The sequence below is a fragment of the Sminthopsis crassicaudata genome, chromosome 3 (genome assembly GCF_048593235.1).
Source record: "Sminthopsis crassicaudata isolate SCR6 chromosome 3, ASM4859323v1, whole genome shotgun sequence".
NCBI classification, from domain to species: Eukaryota; Metazoa; Chordata; class Mammalia; order Dasyuromorphia; family Dasyuridae; genus Sminthopsis; species Sminthopsis crassicaudata.
In genome coordinates, this window is record NC_133619.1 from 14,642,414 (window position 1) to 14,667,200 (window position 24,787).

Consider the following 24,787-nt stretch of genomic DNA (forward strand, 5'->3'; position numbering starts at 1 on the left):
CCAAACTGGATGCTAAAGGTGAAGAGAGAACTTCACCCAGAAGCTGGATGATCACTTCTTGAAGATGCTTAAGAGCAGGATTTTTTCCTTAATTGGGGCCTAGATACTCCCAAAAGGCTACAAATAGATTTAGAGAGTATGGATTTGAAGGAGGACAAGAGGATGCTATTTTTGCTAACCTTGAATTAAATTGAGCATTGCCTTGAATAGAGGCAACAATTATTATTCTGAAAATGTCCGGTGGACTTCACCAGACTGCCCGAGGAGGTCATCAGAAACTGAAGGGTCAAATTTCTGTTTCAACTGTGTTAGCAGCAATGAGAAATTAGAAAGAGTGGGGCTAGAGAACCAAGAGGGATCTTTCCAATGTGGAGATCTCAGCCAGCTGGAAGCTACGGAGGGGCTGAGACGGTAGAATTTTCGTTTCGGCCTCTATTGCTGGTCCGGCCCATCTGTTCTCCTGCCCACCTTGCCCTCACGGCCTCACTTTTCATACATTTCCTGGTCCTTCATGTCTTCCTGGCCTATTCACCATCTGCCTTAGCTCATGAACCAGGTCTCATCTGGCCTGGATTCGGATCCATTGTTTGCCCTGACATCTGAGCTCTGTGTTCTCCCTTCTGCTTACCTGCTTAGCTGGTGACTCACCGCTTCAGCCTGGCCTTTGATCCATAAGTGCATCTGGACCGCTAAATCCCCACCTGCCTGTTGACTCCCCACCTGGCCTGAATACCTGCCTCATCTTTTCAAACCCTAGCTACCTGCTCCTGCCCTTCCCTCCTGCCTCTGACATTCAGGTGCCCAATCTGACACTATGCCGAGGACACTTTTTAGATTTGTTAGCCTAAGTGCCTGAAACAAATAGAGAAGTCAGTGGTGGGGAAGTCCCATTCACAGGAAAGATCAGAGGGGCCGCACATTCAGAGCTCATCTACTCCAAACCCTTCATTTTACAAATAGGAAACTGAGGCACAGCGAGATCAGGTGACTTCCCCAGAGTCCCTCAAGGAGGAAGCATCAAAGGTAGCATTTGAACTTAGGTCCACTGAATAAGTCAGTACTTCATAATACTGTGTTGTCTTTGTTAAATATACATGGACTTTGAGATGCTACAATTCTGCAGGTATAGAATTCTACTAGAAGAAGCTCATCACGTGAACAGCCCATCCCTGGCAGAATGTCTAAATAAAAACATGTGTGAGCCACGTGTACACTAATGCACAGAAGTGAGCTCAAAGCTGGAGACAAACAGCTAAGAATCAGCCTAATGGAAAGAGGAAGGAAGGAAGGAAGGAAGGAAGGAAGGAAGGAAGGAAGGAAGGAAGGAAGGAAGGAAGGAAGGAAGGAAGGAAGGAAGGAAGGAAGGAAGGAAGGAAGGAAGGAAGGAAGGAAGGAAGGAAGGAAGGAAGGAAGGAAGGAAGGAAGGAAGGAAGGAAGGAGGGAAGGAAGGAAGGAGGGAAGAAATGAAGAAAGAAAGGAAGGAAGGAGGACCTTATAACAAAAAGCATAGTCAAACCAGACCAATCTCTTCATTGGCCATTGCTCCTTCCTTCAGCATCTAGAGCCTCCCCCTCTCCTTCGAGAGCTCAGCAGTGTTCTTTACTATTAATCCTTTATTCTAGAAGAGTGGATTCTTTGCATCGATCAGAATTCTTAGATCTTTTAAAATTTTCTCTGCAATCTGGTTATCATATAAATTGTTTTCTGGTTATTTCTCCTCTCTCTGTATCAGTTCCATGTCTCCCCAGGTTGCTCTGAATTTATGCTTTTTATGTTTTCTTAGAACACAATAGTATTCCAGTATATTCATATTCCATCGGCTTTCTCCCAATCAATGGACATCCCTGCAGGTGACAGGTTTTTGCCACCACAAAATGTACCAGCATCTTTTCCTCATTCTTTGCTCTCTTTGGGGATACAAAGTATTTTATGAGTCAAGAGGTATATACAGTTTAGTAACTTTGTAGGAATAGTTCCAAATTGCTCTCCAAAAAAATAGGTGAATTTACAGCTCCACCAACAATGCAATAATGTGCCCATTTTCTCACATCAAGGGCAGCTAGGTAGTGCAGTGCATAGAGCACTGCACTTAGTATCAGACTGGCTTCGCTTCCTGAGTTCAAATCCAATCTCAGACACTTACTAGCTGTGTAACCCTGGGTAAGTCACTTAGCCCTGTTTACCTCAGTTTCCTTACCTGTAAAATTAACTGAATATCTTTGTCTAAAAAATCCTGAATGGGATCACAAAGTTGGATAAAACTTCCTAACAGCCTCTCCAGCATTTGTTCATTTTGCCAGTTAATTGGGTCAGGAGCTGGGATAGTCCTTTAACTTCTTAATGTTTTTAGGCAACTCTCTAAGATTATACCTTGTGGGAAAGGTCTTGGGGAGTCTTGATGGAGCCATGATGGGATGAGTCTCATCATTTGGGAATCACCAATCCCAGAGATTCCCATCCCAGAGTGTTAAACTTGGAGCCAGTAATGCTTCTGAGCAGGTTCCTCGCTCAGTTGCTCCCTCAGTTGACTTCCTACTTACTCTTCAGTAGGTTCACATCAGCACATTTGGAACCTGGACCCAGATTCCAATCTGTGTGAATGAATGTGCTAGGTCCTTTCCCAGGGATTCTCCAGTCTATACTTACCTTTCCCTCACAATTACAAAGGATAAGTGCTGGCCTTTGTCTCTACTCCTCACATTTCCCAACTTTTTTTTTTTTTTAATTTCAAACTACCATCAGGAGAGTTTCCTTTTCTACTAATCATTGTGTTGTAAGAGTGTGTGATGAGTCACAACTATACAGCCTTCCTCAAAGAGCTTCTCTTTCTTTTTTCCACTCTAGAAACTTGTTTCTATAGTGACTTTGCAAACTTTCAACCAGGGAATATCTTGGCTTCCACGCAAATACATAAGCCGCCTAAAAACATGAATCACTTTGAGCTTTGACTGGCCCTTCAGTCATGGAAAATGAAAAGGAGGGTGCAAGGTAGGAACGGTGATTATGGCCACTGAGTTCACCCAGCAGATCAAGCTGCTGCTGTTTTCATCTTAGTTTCAATTGGCTTTCTGCCAGGAGCACAAATGTATACTGGTGTTACATGTTAAAATACAAAGCTCTTCATCCCTTGAATTCTATAAATATGAAGCAAATGTGTTTTGTGAAACACAGCCCTTTCCATATGTGCTATATAAAAGGTCCAAGAGACATAGTTACTGGATAATTAATCATTTTCTTCATAACTGAATAGATGAGACTTAGAGAAGATCAGGTTGCTTTTCTCTCTCTAAACATAGAAGATCTACAAATGCAATTGCTTTACTTTTTAAATAACCTAATATTTTTCCTGAATCGAGAGGGTGTCCGATTTCATCTTTTCATGGCATTGGGTGTGAAACAGGCCCTGTCTTCACAATGAACCTCTTTCTCTCCTCAAGGAAGGCACGGGAAGTAAATGGGATGTTCAAGGACAGACCATAGGTTGAAGCAACTTTACAGGCTGTCTAGGAGAATCCACTCCTTTTAAATTAAGGGCAATTAAATGACTTGTCTAGAATCACACAAAATAAAAGTATCAGAAGTGGGACTTGAAAAGCAGCCCTCTTACCATTCTCCCACTCAACTGTCTTTGCAGGCATTCCCCAATAAATCCAGCCAGCCAGCTTCCACTTTTGAGGCGCTAATCAAGGAAACTGCATATATGTGTAGGAAATGGGAAGCTCACTTATGACTTTAATTTCCAACCTCAATTAGCCACACCTGTCCCCTAGGCGATTTTGGGGTACCACTGCCTCAGCTCAGCAGATGGAAACAAGGCCACTCTGAGGAGGAAATGGGTTTAGGGTAAATAGTGGCAGATGGAGGAGTCACAGGATGAACAAAGAAGCGCTGGGGTCAGGCATACCAGAGACCTTATTTATTTTAGAGAGGAAGAGGAGGGGGAGAAGGGAAGGAAGGAGGATGAGGTAGTCCCCCCATGCCTGAAATTCACTTCTTCCCCACTTCCATCTCTTGAAATCACTGATTCCTTTCAAGATTCAACTCAAGGACTGTCTTACCCATGAAGCTTTTCCTCATCCCCCCCCCTCATGCTTAGATCTAAATTAAATTGCTAAAACCAAGCAGACTCAAAATCTTTCTCATCTAGCACAGCTCTTGACAAATAGTTGGTGTTTAATGAATATCTATTGAATTCAATTGGACTGAATTGAGCCTGATGGTGGGTTCTGTTGCTGACAGATTTGCCTTGGAGCCAGTAGTTCTGCTATACCTGTGTAGATCCTGGAGAATGGTTGCTAAATTTGCTCTGTTGTTGGTCCTTCGTTCTTGAAGAGGGCTGTGACCACAGGAAGGCTGGCAATGGCGTGATATGAAAGTAAATTGGATTCCAGGGAGGGAGAGCTGTGCAAAGTCACCTGCCTCATTTTCCCCTCCAGAACCATCTGGGTCCAGTGGCTGATAGATCAGGATGACTTGACTAAGTTTGCTCTATGGAAAAAAAAAGCAAGGCAAAAACTCTTTAACATAGAAGCTGGTCTGTTATTATCTACATTTTACAGTTGAAGAAACTGAGGTCAACAGATTAAATAACTTGCCCACAGTCGCACAGTTAGAGGGAATCTTCGGCTGTATCTGAATGAACTCAGTTTTCCTGAATCTAAGCCCACAGCTTTATACATTTCACCTCATCATATGACATTCCCCATTTAGCACGGTCCACATAGTCATCAAGAGGGGGATCTTATTTGCAAGTCTCCCCTAAGACAGCTATGTGCCAAAGAAGATCATGGGATTATAGATCTAATTATCTAAGGGACATCTATTCATACCCTCTTAATTGGCAGATGAGGAAAATGAAACAAGGTGAAATCCAGAGACTGAGTTTTCCAAAGTGATAAATATATGATCTAGACTGAAATACATAGCTGTTGTTTTTTTCTTTTTTCTTTAAGTTGATTTAAATTTTTTTCAATGAATACAATCCACTTTTTTTCATCCACATTTCCTCCCCAGCCTCTCTCCAAGTGAAAAAGAAAAAAAAATCTAAACTAAACCCTTATAACAGGTAAATACTCTAAATATCACACTGAGCATAAGCCAAACCAAAAAAAAAAAAAAAATGTTAGGATCTGCACCTTGAATCCATCATCTCTGTTCCAGGAAGTGGTTAGTTTAGTTCGTCATGAGTCCCTGGAATCATGGTCATTGGAAGTGGTCATTGTTGGTCCGTCTTTTAAGTCTTTCAAAGTTGCTTATCTTCTTTTTGTTGTTCATCCTTCACTTCAAAGAAGACCAATGATAAGAGGGGAGGATGTCTTGACTTGTGGATTTAAGTGAGGCAGAGTTGCACAAAGTCTTCAGCCTCATTCTCTCTTCAGAGTCATCAGAGTCCAGTGGGAAGTCAAAAATCAGGATGATTAGTGGATGACCTTGGCACCTCTGACATGTGATCAAAGTCCCCGATTCAGCCCCTTCGTGGCTTATGGAATAAATTGTTTTCATCTGCCCATTCTCCTGGAGGGAGGGAGTCTTCATATGCTTGAGATGGACACCCCCCTAACTCACTGACGGGTTTGAGACCTGTAAGTTACCCTCAACCTGCCAAGGCAGTTTTACCGGGGTGTGGCTGCTGCTGCACATGTTACAGCTTCTTGAAATGACACGTGAGAGTTGGGTGACATTTAAACACCAAAAGTGGAGGAGCAGCCCTGAAAAGGGCTCGTCTTAGCATTGTTTGTGTAGAATACAAATCGTTCTCCAGATTCTACTCACCAATCTAAGTATGGATTCATAAAAGACTGCTCTGATTTTTTTCTGATTAAGTCTTCATCATCATTTCCTGCAGCCAAATAATAATCAATCACATTCGTAGCATACTTTCTTCATCTAAACCCATTCACAGAAATGTCTTCAGTTGCCATTTCTTTGCTGAAACTCTTTTGAAGAAAAATTATCATGCAGGGAGAAATGACATGATTTGATAACTGATTTTACATGGAAGGTGAGAGGCAATGAGGAGCAAAGATTAAGGCTTAGGCTGGGAGCTTGAGGTGAGTTCTTGGGATCATGGGATTTCATTTTTATAGCTGAAGGAATCCTAGAAATCATTTAGTTCAGCTCTTTTAATTTACAAATGATGAAATTGAGATTTAGGAAAATAGAAACTTAAAAAAAAAAGGTTGCATGGTTAGTAAATGGCAAAGCTGGCATTTGTATCTAAACCTTATAGGTTTCTTTCAGAAGATGTGTAAAGGGGCCCTGTGTGAGAGAGAGGAGGGAGGGAAGGGAAGGAAGAAGGAAGAGAGAGAGAGAGAGAGAGAGAGAGAGAGAGAGAGAGAGAGAGAGAGAGAGAGAGAGAGAGAGAGAGAGAGAGAGAGAGAGAGGGAGAGGGAGAGGGAGAGAGAGGGAGAGAGAGAGAGAGAGAGAGAGAGAGAGAGAGAGAGAGAGAGAGAGAGAGAGAGAGAGAGAGAGAGAGAGAGAGAGGGAGAGAGAGGGAGAGAGAGAGGGAGGGAGGGAGAGAGAGGGGGGGGGGGAGGGAGAAAAAGAGAAAAAAAGTGACAGAACAGAGACAGAGTCAAAGAAAGACAAAAAGAGACATGAAAAAAAAACAGAAAAGAAACAGGAATATTGGAGTGGAAGTAAGGTTATACTATGACATACATTTATTTTCCACCAATCTGTTTTTCTGGATTCCATGATTTCCAAGAAAATAATAATAATAATAATAATAATAATAATAATAATAATTATTATTATTATTATTATTATTTTGCAAGCTGAAATCAAGTCTAAGCTCCTAAGTGCCTCCTACCCCTGGGGCCTCTCCTCCCTTCTGTTTGGAGAAGGTCCTATTGGAGACCTTTTCCCAGATCTTCCACTGTTTAAGGAAGGCACGCTGGGAGATTACCTCATCATTTCCTACCTTTTCTTGATATCCAAAGACTCCACCTTCTGCAAGATGAATTCAGCCCTATCATTCACACCTTCTCAGATCATCTTCCACTTGTCATTCAGAAAAGAAGCATTTCATTTTCTGTGAATATGTTGTCTTTCTCCATTAGACTGCAAGCTCCTTGAGGGCTGAAATGATCATGTTTTCTTTATATCCTAAGCACTTGGCATAGTGACTGGCACTCAGTAGGCACTTAATAAATGTGTATGGACTCTGACTCTGGAACAGAGGAAAACACAAAGACAGGCTGTGGGAGTCATTAGAGTACCAGGGAAAAAAATCATGGACTCTGAAGTCAAATCACTCAGATTCAAGTCCTGCCTCAGAGGTTTGGATAGGTCACTTCATTTCCTCTTGCCCTGTTTATTCAACAGAAGAATAAACCTCTAAGGTAGGCTTTGTTTCTCTGGTGATTGTCCTTCCTCCTCCTCCTCCTTTCTGTCTCCTCTTTCCACTGCCCTCCTCTCAATCAGACAAGGCTCTTCTGTGTAAATTTTCCTGAATAGTTGTATTGAGATTTGTTGTGTTGAGATTTTAGATTTCAAACTCTTTGAGGGCAGTGACCATTTAATTTTTTGTCTTTCTTTCCAGCACTTAGCAGAATGCCTGGAACATAGTTGGCACTTAATAAAAAAAAAAAAAGAAAAAAGAAAAAAAAGAAAGAAAGAAAGAAAAAAAAACTGACTAAGAATGAAAGAATTTATGCTGGAAGGAGAGTTTGCAATTTGAGAAAGGCTCAGGGGTCAGGGGGAAACTCGAGTCACATGGAAAATCTTCATCTCTCCCATTTTTGACATTTCCTACCAAAATGGGCTAGGAATCGCTGGGATGCCTGCTGACTGTCGCCCACCTCTTTGGCAGATGTGTCCTGCAAGGTCCCTGGAGACATGTGGGGAAGCATTTTGCCATCCACCACATTTAAAAACATGTCCAGGGACTGATTTTCAAAATCCAGTCCTTTTCTTATTTTGCTCTTAGCCCCCAAAGTATGCATGGTTTGCTCTTTTAGCTCTGCCTCTGAAGGCAGCAACATTTCAGCAATTGGGCCAGGGCCAGGGGTGACCCATTAATAATTGCACCTAGACTGGAAATGTCAATGATAGACTCCCTGTCTTTGGAAAACAAAAATAATGGCGTTGCCTAGGTAACCATGATTTGACTTCTCTCTCTCCCTTTGGGGATAAAGCATAAAATACCATGGATGCTCTTCTTGGTTGAAATGATAATTTTCTTTCCATGTGACTCTATGTAAAACAGTATTGGTTAACCTTTACATGGGGCAGGGGGACTCACAGATTTAGAACTAGAAGATATCTCTGAGGTGACTATGGTGCTCTTGATAGATGAAGAAACTGAGTCCCAGAGAAGTGAATTGATCTGAACCCTCTGAGCGAAGAGACAAGGCGATAGAGCAGAAAGGGAGCTGACTCAGAAGGCCAAGGGCTGGGGTTTCAATCCCTCTTTCTGCCCCTCCGATCCTGGGCAATTCCCCTAATCTCCTTAGGCCTTGGTTTGTTCATTTATCCAATGAAGGGGTGGGCTCTGAGGCCCTTGCCAGGTCAAGATTGATTACCCAAAAGGTGGAGTTCAAATCCATCAATCTCTCCCCATGTAAGGCTACCATCTGGGTAATGGAGTTCTGCCTCCAGTCTGCACAGAGTTCCATATAGAAGCCCCTGCTTTCACATCTCAGAATTATTACCATGATTTCCCCATAGGAATTTGGGGGATTGAACTCTTGTGGATGACGGTGAAATCAGAAAGCAGTATAGCATGTTGCCATTTTTCCCTTGGCAGAGTAAACTCTTAAAAAGACGACAATATTGGTTTGGAATCCCTTGGACTTAATTCTGTTTGGTCCCAAATGGAAGGACCGGGAGCAATTTCAGAGTGTCTAGTTTTAGACTTAATGTCGCAAAGAACCTCTGAATAATGAGCCATTCAGAAGTGGAATAAGGTCCATCGGGGTGCTTCTTCCCTTCCCCCCTTCCTGAAGGTCTGAAAGGCAAGGGTCCGTGACCACTTGTCAGCAATATGACAGTGGGAAAATTATTTTATGTGTTGTCTGGTCTGGAAAGCTGCTGGAGTCCATTCCAATATTCAAATTCGGAATTCTCTGATTGAGTGAAATCCTTCCATCCTTCTCTTCAACCCCCTAGTTCAAGCTCTCATTTTTTCTCATCTGGATTTTGCAAAAGCCTCCCCATTTTCCTCCTCGCCTCAAGCCTTACTCCAATATATCTTCTAGACAGTTCCAAAGAAATCGTACTAAAATGCATGTGTGACTACATCATTCTAGAGCTCACTAGCATTATCAGGATCCGTTATGAACTCTTCCTCTTGGTATTTAAACCCCTTCACAACTTGTTCCCAATTTAACCTTTCCAATTTCATTAAATGCCATTCTTCTTTACTCACCCTGCAATCCAATCCAACTGGCCTTATTGCTGTTCCTCAAACACCACGCTCCATTTTAGGTTTCTTAAAGACTCATCCTCTTGCTACAAGAAACCCTTCCTAGTCCCTGGTTCCTTCCCTTCTAGGGCTACTTTTAGCTACTCTTAACTACTACACTGCAAAGCTTCAGCTCTGGCTCACTCCCAGTATCCACTGTCTCTGCTCCTACACAAGGACTGCTGAATGAAGATGGAGAAAATCACAGAAGGGAGCTGACTGGGACCACTACAAATCGATTTAACTTCATCACTATAAGGTGCTCCCTAATTCACTCAGCTAGGGCACCCCGGAGGCCCTGGACCTGCTGGGTAACTGCCTCAGTTTCCTCATCTGTAAAATGAGCTGGAGGAGGAAATGGTAAAACATCCCAGAATCTTTGCCCAGAAAACCCCAAACACAACTGAACAACAATTTACTCACGATCCCAGTCCTCTTCCAAACTTGTTTCTATCTCCTCAAACCTCCCATGCTGCTCCGCCCCGCCCCCAATCCTCTCAGCTGAGCACTCTTTGTGTCTCCAGCCCTTGGCACAATGTCTAGTGAGCACTTACCCAGCCCCACTCCTACCCCATTAGAATGGAAGGTCTCTGCAGACAGGTGGTTTGGGGTTTTCTTTGAATCCCAAGGCCCCTGCAGTGAATAATGTCCTGTAGTTTCCATTAGGTCTTCTAGGTCTGTGCTACTTTTCCAAATCTACCTCTCCTGCCTCCAACCTCCCATTTCCAGCTGCCTTTCATATCACACCGGATGTCCCCCTGCCTTCCCTATTAATAGAGAGGGCCCCACCATTCTCCCCCCTCCTTCAGGATTTCTATTGCACTCCCCACTACCGTCTATCTCCCCTCCCCATATGTAAGCTAGTGCTAAAGGCCTGCCCATTCCATCGCTGCAGCCCCTCTCCAATGTGACCCTTCTCTCCTCTACCACTGCCCCACTCACCTCAGGCCCTCATCACCTCAGCCCGGACTACTTAGCTTATGATGAATCCGCTTCTCCCAAGGGTCTCCCCAGCCCACCCCATTCTCCATTCAGACACTAAACTCAGGTCCAATCATGTCCCCGCCTGACTCAGTAAGAAGTCCTTCCCAACTCGGGCTCTCCTACCTTTCCGGCCTTCTTACACCTCAGTCCAGCGACAATGACCCCCGCTGTTTCATAAGCAAGACACGGAATCTCCTGAGCAGAGGAGTTTTTCCTGGCCGTCCCCCATTCCGGAAGTGCTCTCCTTCCTGCTGTCCAACTACTCACCTTTGAGTCCCAACTAACATTCCCAGTTGTACAGAAAACCTTCCCTAGGCCCTCTTAATGCCTTCTCTTGTTATTTACTACTTATGCTATAAGCAGTTGATAGATAAGTGTCAGGTACGTGTGTATATGTATAATATATATAATATACAACACGTTTCATTTACATAATTATATACATTATATACACATATGTATATTAGATAAGTATATATACACATATACACATATATATTGTATTATATGTATATTATTATATACATTATATATTATATGTATATTATTATGTATATATTATTATGTATTTGTATATATGTAATACCTATATATTATTGTGTATAATGCATATATCATTATGTACATTATATATTATAATACATCCATATATACACATATATAATATACATACAAATGAATTCTATAGAATGCATTCATTATATGTGTGGTATATACATTATATGTCAGACATGCACATTGACATACAATGCATGCTCCGTATACACTACTACGTGTAATATACATTATATTATACATTTTATATATAACATATATTATATGTGTATATCATGTGTATTGCAGGTGTGTGTCACACTTTGTTGTCAACCCCCATCAGGCCGCAGGCTCTTTGTCACGTTGTACGTCCGCTGTTTTAGCCTAGTGCCGGGCACCTAGTAGGTGCTCAATAAATATATTCACTGATTAATTCAGGGCTTGAAACTGTTACCCAGCGTGTAACACAATCACTGGCGCTTTTGGGCGCTGATTGGGGCCCAGTGTGTGGATTTCGGTGGTTTGGTCTCCCTGGGCCTCGATTTCCTTCTCTGTAAAAGGGGGCTCTCCGGACTGGCCCCGGGGGCCCCGGTTTCCTGAGCTGGCCGGAGCGGCCTGACCTTCTCGGCTCCGAAACAAAGGGGCCGCTTCCCCTCCCGAGGCTGCCTTGACTTCACGTAGAACGTGACTGCCTCCAGGTTTCCTTACTCAACCTCCCCAGTCTCATTTCCCCCACGCCCAGGCTCCGCTAGCCTGCCCGGCGGGGCCCGGGCCCCGGACGGCTCCTCTCGGGGTTGGAAAGGAAGGCCGGCTCCGCCTGGCGGAGCCGCCGGGAGCTCCCGGGTCACGGCGAGCTCGGGGATTTGCACGGCGGAAATGTCAGGAGCTGCTGGAGTAAGAGGAGGAGCACTGGCTGCCGTCCCGGGCTGGGGCTGACTCTGCTGGGACTGGGAAGCTAAGGACGGGAGATGAGCCTGGGGGGAGGGGGCGGCGGTAGGACGGGCGGAGTTTGCTTTCAAAAACTCGGTTCTGCGAGACCAGAGAAAAGAAGAAAAGGGGGGAAATGCCGGGTCTTTGAGCTCTCCTCCCCCCTGTACCTATTCCGGAGCTCGAGCTCTGCCGGGAACAGAGTGACTGTCCCTGCTCCCCTGCGAGGCTGCGGACGCACGCAGCGTCCTGCAAGGAGCCAAGCCTGCAAGCCCCCAAGGACATTTCTTCTCCCGGCGCATGCACACACACACGAACGCACACTCAGCCGGCCGACATCCCCAGACCGGGACCCGCGCGCACGCACGGAGGGCGGGACCTTCGGCGGAGGTGTGAGAACGGGGCAGGGCCCCCAGCCCGGTGTCCTTTGGGCAGCCACTCTCCCGGCTCTCAGTCGTCCTCCCCCCTCGCGGCCGCTCGCCAGCCAGCCCGTCTGCCTTCGGCGCTCGCCCCGCCCCTCGTCGTGAGGGGGCCGTGAGAGTGCTTTACAGGAAACACTTTAAAGCAGCTTAGCCAGTGAGACTGGGCGAGCGGAGCGAGCGGAGCTGCTGCTGCTGCTGCTTCCACGCGAGAGCAGCGGGCTCCTGCACACTCCACCCGGGCATGGTGACTCAGGGCAGCCCCGAGCGCCGAGCCTGCGCGTGCTAGATGCCCAGGCTGCTCCCCGGCGCGGCCGCACGTCCTCGGGTGGCCAGCCCTAGCCAGTCAGCTCCGGCTCCGGACGGCCCGGAGGTGGGGGTCGGGAGGATCTTCTCTGTGGGGAGCCGCGGCGGCTCGGATCTCGTCCCTGGCGGTGGCCGGCCGGCCCTGTCCCTCGCTGCCTGCAGCTGCTGCTGGTGCAGGTAAAGAGACTCTGACTGGGGCCGGAGGGGGGGGGCTGGGTGGGCACCGTCACCCTCCCCACCACCGTCATCGCCCACCGCCTTTGCCGCGGCCCCCTCCCCCATTCAGTCAGCATCTTCTGCTGCTCTGGACCTTCCATCTCCCCCCCCCCCAGAAGAGCTGAGAATCCCCCCTGGTTCTCGGCGTGCAGGGGAGGTGGCGGAGGGAAGGGCTGGAAAAGTTTGGGGGATCGGGGGAGAGGGGCTGCTTCTGGGGTGCGCAGGAGTGAGGGGAAGGAGAGAAGAGCAGGGACAGGCAGGGCGCCCGGTACTGTCGGGGGGCTCATTGTTATGATTTGCTCTGGAGGGCACGGGGCCCGGCCAGATTCTGGGGAGTCCAGAGGATCGGGGGGACAAACCCCTTTTTTATCAGGTTGAGGCGGTCAAACCCAATCCTTCTGGGTTACTCGTAGCCCCTGCCAACGGAGAAAAATGTGACTGCGCCCTCCCGGGCTGTCCCTCGCCCCTTCAGATGTCATTCTGTCCCTCGGCGTGTCCGAGTGCACCAGGACTTGCGCTGGCAGAGCAGGGCAGGGCAGGGCAGGAGATGTTGCTTTGACTCTTAAGGGACAGGGGTGCCCCGAGCGGGGCTTTCTGTCCTCTGGGTTTGGGAAGCTTCTCTCCGGGGCTGGGGGGGGGGGGCTTGCGTGCGCCCCGGAAAGAGGTAGAACCTGCTCCTCCTCGCTGACCTTGCTCGTCCCAGGCAGGCAGCTGCCCAGGATGGGAGTTGGTGTTCCGATTATCTGTACAAGAAATCTGCCTGAAGGTTCTCGTTCTCCTGCCTCTGTCTCTGCCTCTGTCTGTCTCTGTCTCTCTGTCTCTGTCTCTCTGTCTCTGTCTCTGTCTCTGTCTCTGTCTCTGTCTCTGTCTCTGTCTCTGTCTCTCTGTCTCTGTCTCTGTCTCTCGTTTTATAGCCCCTTTCCTTCTCCCCTATTTCTCACTCCCTCCCTCTCATCTCTCTCTCTCCTCCCAAGCCCTTTAGAGCAGCAGGAGCAGTTTTTTTTTTCCTGTAAATACATACATATATATATATATATATATATATATATTTCCCCCTTCTCTTTCTCTTTTGGTCTTATCAACGTTGAGCTTCCGCGTTAAAAAATAACAAGGTTTAATTGTCCCCAGGAAGGAAATTAACCCGGGACAGAGGGACTAGGAGGATTTTTTGGGGGGGGGGGGGTCTCAGCCCGGGGCCCCTCTAAGAGCAGCCCTGCTTGGAGCCCGTGTGGGCTCCCCTGCAGCCCCCGCTGCCCGTGGCTCGTTAGCCCGGGTCCCTGCCCGCTGTGAGGGGGCTTCTCAGCCTGGGGGAGCCGGAGCCCCTGAGGGCCCGGAGCAGCTCGGGCTCGCCATTGCCTTCCCGCGAGGGGCCGGCAGGAGGCAGTGCAGGACCGGCGCTGTAGATGCTCCTCCTCCTCCTGCATCCCTCCCGGGAGGCTGAGCGCTGAGCAGGCTGGAGCTGCGTGCAGCTCCGCTGTGAGTCAGCCCGCCGGTGACACACTCTACCGGAGGGCATGCGGGTTCGTGAGAGGCCGGGGAGCTCCGGGGTTTGCACCTGACGAGGAGCGCCTAGCCTCCGCCGCCGCCGCCGCTGGGAAACGGCGAGCGAGCTCGGCCGCCCGGACAAAGGCGCGGGAGGTGAGTGAGCTGTCAGGACGCGGCAGGCTCTGGGGGCGCGGGCCCGGCCCGCGCTGCCCCCCACCCCGGGGCTGGCTTCGGCCCGCCCGGTCTCGCCCCCTGCGGCTCCGGCTCCCGGATCTCCCTCCGAGGAGGGGCCGAGCGCCCAGCCCCCGCCTCGCGCTGGGAGTGAGAGAGCCGCGGGAGCCGGGGGGGGGGGGGGGGGGGGGATCCCTGCCGGGCGCCGCTAGGTGGGGGGCCGGCGCCCCTTGGGGAGCCGGGGGCGAGCCTCGGGCCCCTTGCGGCGGGGCTGGGCGTGGTGGGCCCGGGGAGCGCCGTTCCGGCCCGAGCTCACTCAGTGAGCAGGAATGGAGCCCGGGCTGCCAGTTCCCCCCTGATGGATGACTGATGCGGGTTTCACCTTTTCCAGCCCCCCCCCCCCCGGCCCCCGCTCGCGGGGCTCCCTTCCGCCTTTTGTAGCACTGTGCACTTGTGAATCTCGCTACCTGGGCGCCTGCCCTCTTTCCCTTTTCTTCTTAAAAATCCCCCCTCCCCCCCCCTTTTTTTGCTGACAACTTATCCCGCTGGGGGAGGGAGGGGTGGGAATAGTTCCCCGTGGGACTGGCCTCCCTCCGACCCCTGGCCGGGCTCCCTCCCTCCTGGCCGAAGCCCGGGGGGCTGTAACAGCTCGTCTGCAGCCCTTGGTGTCTCCTTCTTCCCGGAAGCTGGGGAGCCCTGCTTTAGACGAGTACCGGGCTGGAGAGGGATACAGTCGCAGGTGAATTGACAGGAGAACATGCGTGTCTATTTCCGTGGTTTCCTGTGGGGTTCTTGTGAAGTTCCTGCTTTTCCTCCCAGAACCCTTTTCTACAACTTCAGCAAGGCCGCGGGACTCCCTGCTCGGCACACAGTGGGCACTTCATCCCTGCCTCTACATCAATCCCCTCTCCTTCTTCCAAGTGGTTTTCCGGAAAACAAGAAGTCTTCTTCTGACCTAGCAACGAATAGCAATGCCTGCCACTGTTGCTAGCTGACCTTTTCTCCTCCTCTTAAATAGGGAGTGACATTGGGGGTTGTGGAGTGAGGAGGGAAGGCCGTCATTCCATCCTAATGGAGGCCTTTGGACCGGCTCCACCTGCTTGGAGCCCAGGTGAAATTCGCCATTGATCTTGCAGAGCCGGAAGAGTTGGGATCGGGTACATCCGTCTCCAGAGGAGCATTTGGTGAATCCTCTTTCCCTGGAGAATCCTATGCAGCTCCCCATCCTCCATCTTCCACTGCCCTCTTTGTGTCTTTGCAGAAGCTGTCCTCCCTCCCACCTGAGTGAACTCCTTCCTCGTCTGCCCTTCGGCCTTAGAGAATACGAGGGAGGGCATGGGGATTAGTTTGTCCAGTTTTCATTTACTTAAGCCCTTGTTGTTTCCCCAGTAGAATCTGGGATCTTATTTCATTAGTTTTTTTTTTATTAATTAATTGATTGATTTTTAAGACACATTATGACTCCATGAATCATGTAGAGGCCGGGATTGGTTTGAGTAATTGACTGATTGACTGAGCATCTTACAAAGTACCTGACATAGAACCTAGTAAGACTAAGTGCTTAATGCATCCTTTGGCTTGGCAATCCTGCGTTGAATGAATGACTTAGTAGGTTTTTCACCTTTTTTAGTGAGATGTTCTTTTAGTACCACCCTGATTTCCTGATATATTTTGCCCACTCTTTGTTAGCAAAGAATGAAAAGTTAAAGAGGAAAAACCAGGTGACAAAACCATATAATCCAGCATCGGAGCAAAGGCAGTGTTCCATACCCATGCCCTCCTGCCACGGCAAACAACAACAGTAATAAGAGTCAGGTCTATGTGGTGCTTTAAGATTGCGAAGTGTTTGGGATCCATGTTATCCCATTTGATCTTCATAAAAGCCATCCAGGGAGGTGGGGTCATTTGACCGATGCAGAAAAAGAGGCTGAAAGAGTTGAAGGGATTTGCCCGGGGTTGCAGAGCTATTAAGTGTCTGAGATAGGGTTCCATGTGACACCGGGTTTTCAAATGAACCTGTGAGCCAAGGCAGCTGATGGCAAAGGTAATGGGATAGCCCGGATCAATGATTGATAGAGGATTCTAATTGAGACGCTGCTTTTCTTCCTGCCTAGGTCCCGGCCTGATCTCTGAATAGGGAAGAAGGTGACTCTCTGTACTTCATAAAAGATGGAAGCCGAGACAGAGACAGCCTGCATTGTGCAGCCTCATTGTCCTTCGGATGAGTTTCCTTGCCAGGTGAGACTATCTGAGAAGATTGCTCCAGTGAAGACTTGTTTCAAGAAAAAGCAAGTTCAGAAGAGACTCAGCACAGGGACCTTGAGAACCTTGAGACCAATATTAAACACCTTACTAGAATCGGGCTCCCTCGATGGAGTTTTCATGCCTGTGAACTCGAGTGGAAATGGCGGTAGCAGCCTGTGCCAGCCAACTGTGGAGAAAACACTGGGAATGAATTCTCCGTGCCCACCGGTGGCCAGCGATATGAGCATTCTACTGCCCGCAGGGGCGGATGTCGGAGCGCCGATAGCGGAAGCGGAACCTTCCTCGGAGGACACGGAGCAGGTGGTCCCATCCCAAGACCATGGCTTCCCATCAGAAACTAGCAACGGGACTGTGCCTGATCCTGCCGTGGGGCCCTTCCAGGATGCCCTCCTGCACGCGGCCCCCAGCGACGTTCCCGTCAGTCCTGACTGTGCCGAGAAGGCGATGGAGTGTATTCCTGGTTTGTTTCAACAGGACAGCTATGCCCTCCAATATAACTTAAACACCAGCAACAAGTTGAATACTGGACTCTTCCAGGGTAAGAGCGAGGAGGCTTCCCTGGATCTGGTTTTTGAACTGCTGAACCAGTTACAGTATCACACGCACCAGGAGAACGGGATTGAGATTTGTATGGATTTCTTGCAGGGCTGCTGTGTTTATGGCAGCGACTGCTTAAAGCATCACACGGTCTTGCCCTACCACTGGCAAGTCAAGAGGACGGCCAGCCAGACGTGGCAGAGCGTAACCAATGATTCTCAGGAGCACTTGGAAAGGCTCTTCTGCAACCCAGACAATGACAGAGTCAGGCTGAAGTACAGGTACGTAAGTGGCCACTCATCCCCCAGCCCACTGCTGGCTAGCTGTCCATCCTGCTCCAGAAGAGCAGCCTGTTCTCCCTGGATTTTCCCCTGTTCCTTTTAAAAGAACACAATTGCTTAAACAATTCTGACTTCTCCCTATGATGACAGCTCATCCTCATTACTTACCAAGGTCACTGGGACTTTAGCATTTGGAAAATCAAAATAGATCGTATTTTGGGCAAGGCTTTTCTTACTGAATTGGGTGTGTATTGAATTCTGTGTGCCAAGAAATCTTTTTGTTCAGTGCAGAGTTTGCTACTTAAAAGAATCCTAAGGTGAAACTTTTTGTTGTTCTCTCAATTTCTGTTGACGTTTGGCTTTTAGATGTTGGGATTTTCTAGAGCAGTGAAACCTGCCACATGATTTGTGGGGCACACATTGAGAGTATTTTCCCACCTAAACCAATATGTTCTGAGCTGTGACGTTACAAATAATTCCGACAACCGGACGAACCCCTTTTGATGTTTTTCCTTCTATCAGACAAAGCTCTTAGCTCAGTACTTTGTTGATATCAGAAAGTTTTTAGTCAAATTCTTTTGATTTTTCCTTTTTATCGGATGCCCTAAAGCTTTTTTTAGTCATTGTGATAATTATTTAATGCCCCTTAGCTAAGAACAGGGGTTCTATTTGTAGCAATGAACCCCGTTAGCAAATGGGTAGAGCTTGGACCATTTTTCAGTAAAATGTTTCTAGATAAAAGGGAATTACAAAGGAAACCATTTACAGTGAAATATGGTGATTATTTAAAAAAAAAAGAAAATAAGTGCATGGACCATTGGTTAAAAGCCTCTGCCTAGGACATATTTTAACTGTAGTTTCATCGATTTTTAATGAGGTCAGAAGGTAGGCTTCTTTGTCTGTTATGAGAAAAGCTCTGCTACCTTACATAAGAAGCCTTTAGATAAATGGTCCAGTTCTTTCACTGTGAATGTCCGGGAAGCTGTATTTGACAGAGAATTTGTCTCCATGTTCTAATTCTGTTGAACTTTGAAACAAAGAGAAAAACTACAGAGGGCCATGAAATTTAAAAAAAAAATGAAAGAATGGGCAAAGCTATTGGACCAAAACCATTCTTTTGTAGCCTTAAGATTTCTCTTTCTTTGAATCTGAGTAAGGAGTGATCGTTAATGGTGACCAAGGGTTGACACCATTTCTCTGGAATAGCAATGAAAGAAGTCTGGGAACTCCAGAGGGATTAACCTGGAAGGACAGTAAGGGCTGAAAGCAAAAGAGAAAGTTGGGAGTGGGGAGTCCATTCAGTTTGCAGGATTGTTGTTCTAGACTTGGAGGGTTTACCACCATGCTCAAAGCATGTCTTGCTGCTGGGTTCATTTCAGCATTTACTCTGGTCCAATGAGTGACTCTGGAACCCCAGAGTTCTTCATCTTTTTGGTGTCTTGGACCTCATGGCCAGGCTAGTGGAGGCTCTGGACTCCTCCTCAGAATCTGGTTTTCGTACATAGTACATAGGGTGGCCAATATTCAGTAATACTGAAATTTTTCAACCAAGTTAAGGGATCTCAGGTTGATTGCTCTAAGCATTAGCAGAATCAGAGAAACTTTCCAGTGATTCCCTCCCTCTTAAAAAAGAAAAATGGTTAAGAAATCATGTAACTCAATGATCCTATCTGTCAACATATGCAATATGGTACTGATTTTTTCACTTTTTTTTTGCCAAAAAAAGACAGATGTTTATGTTATCTTTGGGAAGGGGGCCAGTCGGTCAACACACATTGTTGTTTGGTTATTTTTTTGTTATGTCCAACTCTTTGGGACCCCATTAGGGGTTTTCTGGGCAGATATTGGAGTATCCTTCTCCATTTTTTTAAATGGATGAGGAAATTGAGGCAAAGAGGATTAAGTAACTTGCCCAAGGTCACACTGGAACTCAGGAAGATGAGGCTTCCTGACTTCAGGCCTGCTACTCTCTCCACTGCCCAATTAACTAGCCCAATATACATGAATAAACACCAATGATATGCCAGGCTCTGTAGTGAACAATGAATCTAAAATAAGAAAAAGGAAGACAGTCTTTGTCCTGCTGGGGTTTACCATCTTACTAGGGTGGAGGTGCTGAGTAAGGTATCCAACTTGGGAGCATGGTGGAGAAACCCCAAGCAGAGCATCCAGGTGACAGGCTAAGTAGCTAGCTGAGCTAAGCATCTCTCCTTAAGTGTAGGAGGTCATGACTCTTCTCCCATTGGGTCAGGAGTAGTGATGAGGTTGAGTACTGAGGCTGATTGAGGGATGATGAAGTTTGTCATCCTTCAGCTCATCACTGATCATGAGCATTAGGAGATTGCATTTTGTGTCTCTCTAAATGAAAAATTTAGGGGAAAAGTGGGCATGAGGACTGTCCGTGAAGCCGCTTTGAGGTGGAAGTCAGGCTGTGTGGGAACTATTTGCTGAACAGAAATTTCTCATCTTCTAGTGTCTTGCGTCCTAGTTCTCTTTTGATGGGATAATCAGGATTTTGCTGGTGAATCTTATGATTTTAAAAAGCCACCATTTTTTCCTCTGAGGAAGAATTCATCGTGAGTTAGGAGAAAATGACTTCTTTTTTCTTCTGATTTTTTTAAGCCCTCTGTAGCATACAGCTTTCTTTTCCAAATCCAACAGGGTACACAGGAGCTAGCAGTTCTAAACTGGTGTGACCAGGTTGACTGATTAAAAAACAACCACCACCACCGAGTCACCCAACCCTCCCAGCCTCTTTAATCCGTCCAACTCCACCAGGGCTCAGGCTGGTAAACTTTCAGCATCTTAGGCCACTGAGTTTCTCTGCAGTTAAACTGGCCAGGAAGAAACTTCTCAAGGTCACTGTCAAAGACAGTACATTCTGTTAGCAGGAGTAAAGTGAGAGGGGAAGAGTAGCAGTTGGATTCCAGAAAAATCCAGGAACCAGGCTGAGGTCATTGTGTGGGGGCATTCTGTGTTTCAGTCTTTCTTAAAGGCTGTTCCGGGCTAAAGTACAGAAGCTGACCTTTGAGCGGCTCTCGCAGAGTTAGTTACAAAGCTGGCACAGTGGGGGCTGGCTTTTAAAAATAGTTTTAATGAAGATAAAGTGTATTATACACTTAGGCAATAGACAGCTTCAATCGATTGTGTTTGTATATGGATGTGTACATGCATGTGTTTGTACATGTGTGTGGACACATGTCTCTGGGTGTGTATATGTGGGAAGAGGGGTGTGTGTGCGCTTACTGACAGGGTGGTTATAATCTTGATAGACAAGAAGTCCTGGATTTGAATCCTGCTGTTGACTTCCACTGGCCATGTGAACTTGGAGGAGTCATTTAGTGCCCCGGGCAGCTTTCTAATGCTCCGAGTGATTCAGAGGGAGGTTTCACATTAGGGAGTTCCCTACCTCTGATCCCACATTGTGGGTCATGACCCGGCAAAAAAACCAGTGTGTTTCCTAATTATAATGTGAGTATTATTGTTGTTGTTCCCCTCCATGACAATGTTGGTGGTGATATTTTTAATGATGATCGGATGGCTAAAGTTCCCTCCCGGGACTTCGGATAGGGGACCCAGCGTCCAAAATGCGCGGCTGCCATGGGATCGACCTGTGGTCAATGCAACCTGGTTTTCCTTGTATTCCCAAGCGATGTTGGGTTTCCTAGCAACAAGATGCAGATAACGGCATTGCCGAGAGATTCGCAAACAAGCCGGAGCAGCCCAGTTCACATGGTTACCACATTATTTGGCTAAAGCTTATTAATCTCTTGTGGTCAGGCTTGTAAAGCTAGTCTATCTATGCAGATTGCGTACAACCAGGAAGCGGCCCTTGTCTGCTGCTTGGGGAAGGGCCAAGTCCCAGGCAGCCGCGGGCTAACCAATGGGTGGCGGCTGTTTGTGTTGCTTGTTTGCAGCAGTTGCTGTGGCATGGTAACTGAGTGGCCACCGCACTGGCTCTCCAGAATGTCTTCATTGTGTGCACTTTGGAGGAAGCTCGGGATCCTGGGCTCTCTAAGCCTGGGGAAACCGAACCGGGCCCAGGTTACGCAGGTGGAATTTCTTACCGGCTCCTTTTCCCGGCTGGGTTCGCTGTCAAATATTATTTAACCCCAAAAGGCCCGCGGTGCGTTGGTTTTATTCCTAGGGATGAAATCAGATGACAAAGTTCTATTGGACGGTAGCCTAGGGTCCTTTTCCAGGCTTTGGTTCTATGAGTCTCTGAGCACATTTTCAGCAAAATTTAGTGCCTGCTGATTTAACGGCCTGTTTTCAGTGGAATAGTTTTTGTTTCACACACACACACACACAAAATCTGGCCTTCAGCCTGACTGAGGAGACAGTAGGGTTGGCCATGGACTTTCTCATGCTGCCTTTGTACATCTGCATCAGCTGGGCACCGGTGGTGGGCCGGACCGCTGCAGACCCAGCCCCGAGACTTCCCTTTGAACCTGGCATAGGCCTTGGAGTGTTTCCAGATGGGGACCTTGCGCTCTTGGCGGGGGGAACCCCACACAACTGAATGTTTTGTTTGGGGACTGAGAGAAGGGATTCTCTGACGGTCTAAGGCTGGTTGTCAGTGGGAGGGAATAGTTTGATGGCAGAACTCAGCAGTTTTAAAAGCCCCACACTAATCATCCGAGTGTTGTGGTGGATAATTGGGATTGTTGGTGGAGGCCGCGCTAATCTGCCTTTCAAATCCCGGCCCCCATTTGGCCACGGCCCTCTGTTTAAGGGAGCTGGAATGTTCTGGAAGGTGGGACCACTCAGTATAGGGGCGGATTCCCACTTGCCTTTGGAGCTCTCGAGGCAGGTTCACGTGTGACCCGAAGGGAAGGAAACGCGGAGGATCCCCAGTATTGTTTAGTCTTCGCTCCAAGCCCAGGCTTCTGTTCCTCCTTTAGAAACCAGGCTGTTGTTGACCAAAAAAAAAAAAAGGGAGTTGATCTTGCTGGAGGATTAGGCTCAGAGTGTTGTCATATTCTCGGTTTCTGTGCAATTTCACTCACTCAGGTTGTTTCTGAGAGTGCTTTTCTGCTCTATCACCATCAGGTGACTTCACAGGTAGGCGGGAGCTCTGGTCACCCCAGAGGCCCCTTTTGTCCTGGATGGCGCTTGCTTTGTTTGCACACTGTAAGCTTCCCGAGGTCAAGAGCTGCCCTTTTGGACCTGGCACATAGTAGGCACTTAGAAATTGTGTGTTAATTGATCCATTGATTGATGGATGGTGGTGATGATAAGCTATCAGAACACTTCCTGGCACATTAGCCTATGACCTTTATTCTAATTTACCTTCCCTCCATCATCCCCACCATCTCCCCCCTCCCCCCACCCCCAAGGACTCCTGCCTTTACTTCTGCTTTGCCCAAATCGCTAAATTAAACAAGTTAGCTCTGTGGCCTGCACAGCTGTGGCAATGTATGAGCTAACTCATTATGTGTTATTGATAAGACTGGAGAGGAGCGAACAGCTGAAACTCGCTCACTAGGCCTTGTGACATTTTGGTATTTCTTGAATATATACAGCTGGATGGGTTTGAATTTATTTTTAAAAATCAAGAGAAAGAAAGAGAGGAGAAGAGAAGAGGGAGTCTCTCTGTAAGCAAGATGTGCCTGAAGTGACTCTGCAAATGGGCTGCCTGGTGCTGAAGAATAATGCGCTCGATGAATTTATTCTCTGTACCTCTTTGTACTGCCATTTACATATGAAATAAAACTAATTGGCTTCTATCTCCACACATCCAGAGAAGTTCCTTGGCCTTGGGTAGAGCTATCTGGAGAATCAACAGCAATCACTCCATCATTTCTTTTCTGGTTTTGTCTTTTTTTTTTTTAAACCCAGTGAATTCTGGGTCTTAGGAAGAAGCAGCTGTCACCTGGCTCCAGGTCATTTTTTCCCCTGGTGTCCTCCTGGCAATTAAACCAACCTTCCAGAGGTAAAGATGAGCAGGAGTCAATCAGAAGTTTCTTAGGGGTTATCTATTGGGCCCAGATGCAGGCCCGATCCCTTATCAGGAGAAAGCAAAGGGCAATGAGTTGTCATCAGAGAAGCTCAGGGGGTTGGCTTTGTTGTGGGTAAATTGCCCCACAGAAGCCCTCCTCTCGTGCCTTCCTGTGGCTTCCCAGCCACCCCGCTTCTCAAAAGTTAGGCCAGAAACATCAGGCCTACTGGCTGCTCCCACAGAGCTCTCTAGGGGCTTGCTGGTTGACTGGGTGTTGTCCAAGCATCAGCCTGGCAAACTCTGGGAATCCCTCTCCTGAGGTTAGCCAGGAGATGAAGAAATGTTCAGGGACCATAAGTGAAGAAGATCGTCCGCTAATTTCACTTCAACAGACATTTATTACTTACCATATGACAGGGATCTGAGAGAGACAAAAATAAAACAAGTGCAGGTTCTGTATCCGGAACTCTGCACTGCCTCTATTTACACTGTGAGGAGGGAGAACATTACTAAGTAGGAGAAGGGAGCCTCTCTTTCCAAAGGCACCAGAAAGAAGGTATTTGAAGGATTCTGAGAAGGGAAGATAAAGAAAGAATGAATGCATGGGGGATGGCTGGTGAATGTATGGAGGAGGCAGCTGGAATGTGGAGTTCAGAGAACATGGAGTACTGGGGTGGGGATGGCTTGTAGCCTGCATGGGGGGGAGAAGCTGGTGATAAAGGCAGGATGGAACAGAGTGGGGAGGGAGGGCCATCAGGTCAAAATGAGGCATCGGGGTTGGATTCTGAGTAGTTATGAGGAGACGTTGGAGATGACATGGTCAGAGCTATGCTTCTGGAAGATTATGTTGGCAGCAGATCCCATTGCCTCGAGCAGTTGTAATAGTGTGGGAAACAGGGACTGAGAGCCTGAGTTAGCTTGGTGGCCATGGGAAAAAGGACTACCTGTGTGGAAGTTGTCACGTGACTGGTTGGCTACAGCAGGTGTGGGGGAGAAGGAAAAGGACACTGAAAATGAAGCATGTTTCCCCACTTTCTGAGCAATGATGAGCTCAAGATAGAGAGTGAGACATCTTTTCAATTATGATCAACTTGGGAATTTATGTGGCTTGATTTTGCATATTTGTCACAAGAGTTTTGCTTTCCTTTTTCCAACAGCAGGGGAAGTTCAGAGAAAGGGAGAGGCTAGAGATAAGGTTCCCGGTTTTAGAAAAAAAAGAAAGGGAAGAAGGAGGAGGAGGGAAAGGCAGCAAAGGAATCTCAGACAACCACAGCAGTTTTGAAAATTAGGTGTTGAATTTATTATATACTGAAAA

At 47.4% G+C, this 24,787-nt stretch overlaps 1 protein-coding gene across 2 annotated transcripts in view; it reads left to right on the forward strand.

The window, feature by feature from the left end:
- The first annotated feature begins 11,695 nt into the window (after positions 1-11,695).
- Positions 11,696-24,787, forward strand: part of TIPARP (TCDD inducible poly(ADP-ribose) polymerase) — a 44,655-nt gene continuing 31,563 nt past the window's right edge. The window contains exons 1-2 of one of the 2 annotated variants that reach the window (XM_074298064.1): positions 11,696-12,753; positions 16,563-17,531. In XM_074298064.1, coding sequence (XP_074154165.1) covers positions 16,618-17,531 — 914 coding nt within the window. In that variant the 5' untranslated portion in view covers positions 11,696-12,753; positions 16,563-16,617. The remainder of the gene's footprint in view (positions 12,754-16,562; positions 17,532-24,787) is intronic. The other variant, XM_074298065.1, reaches the window with a different exon arrangement.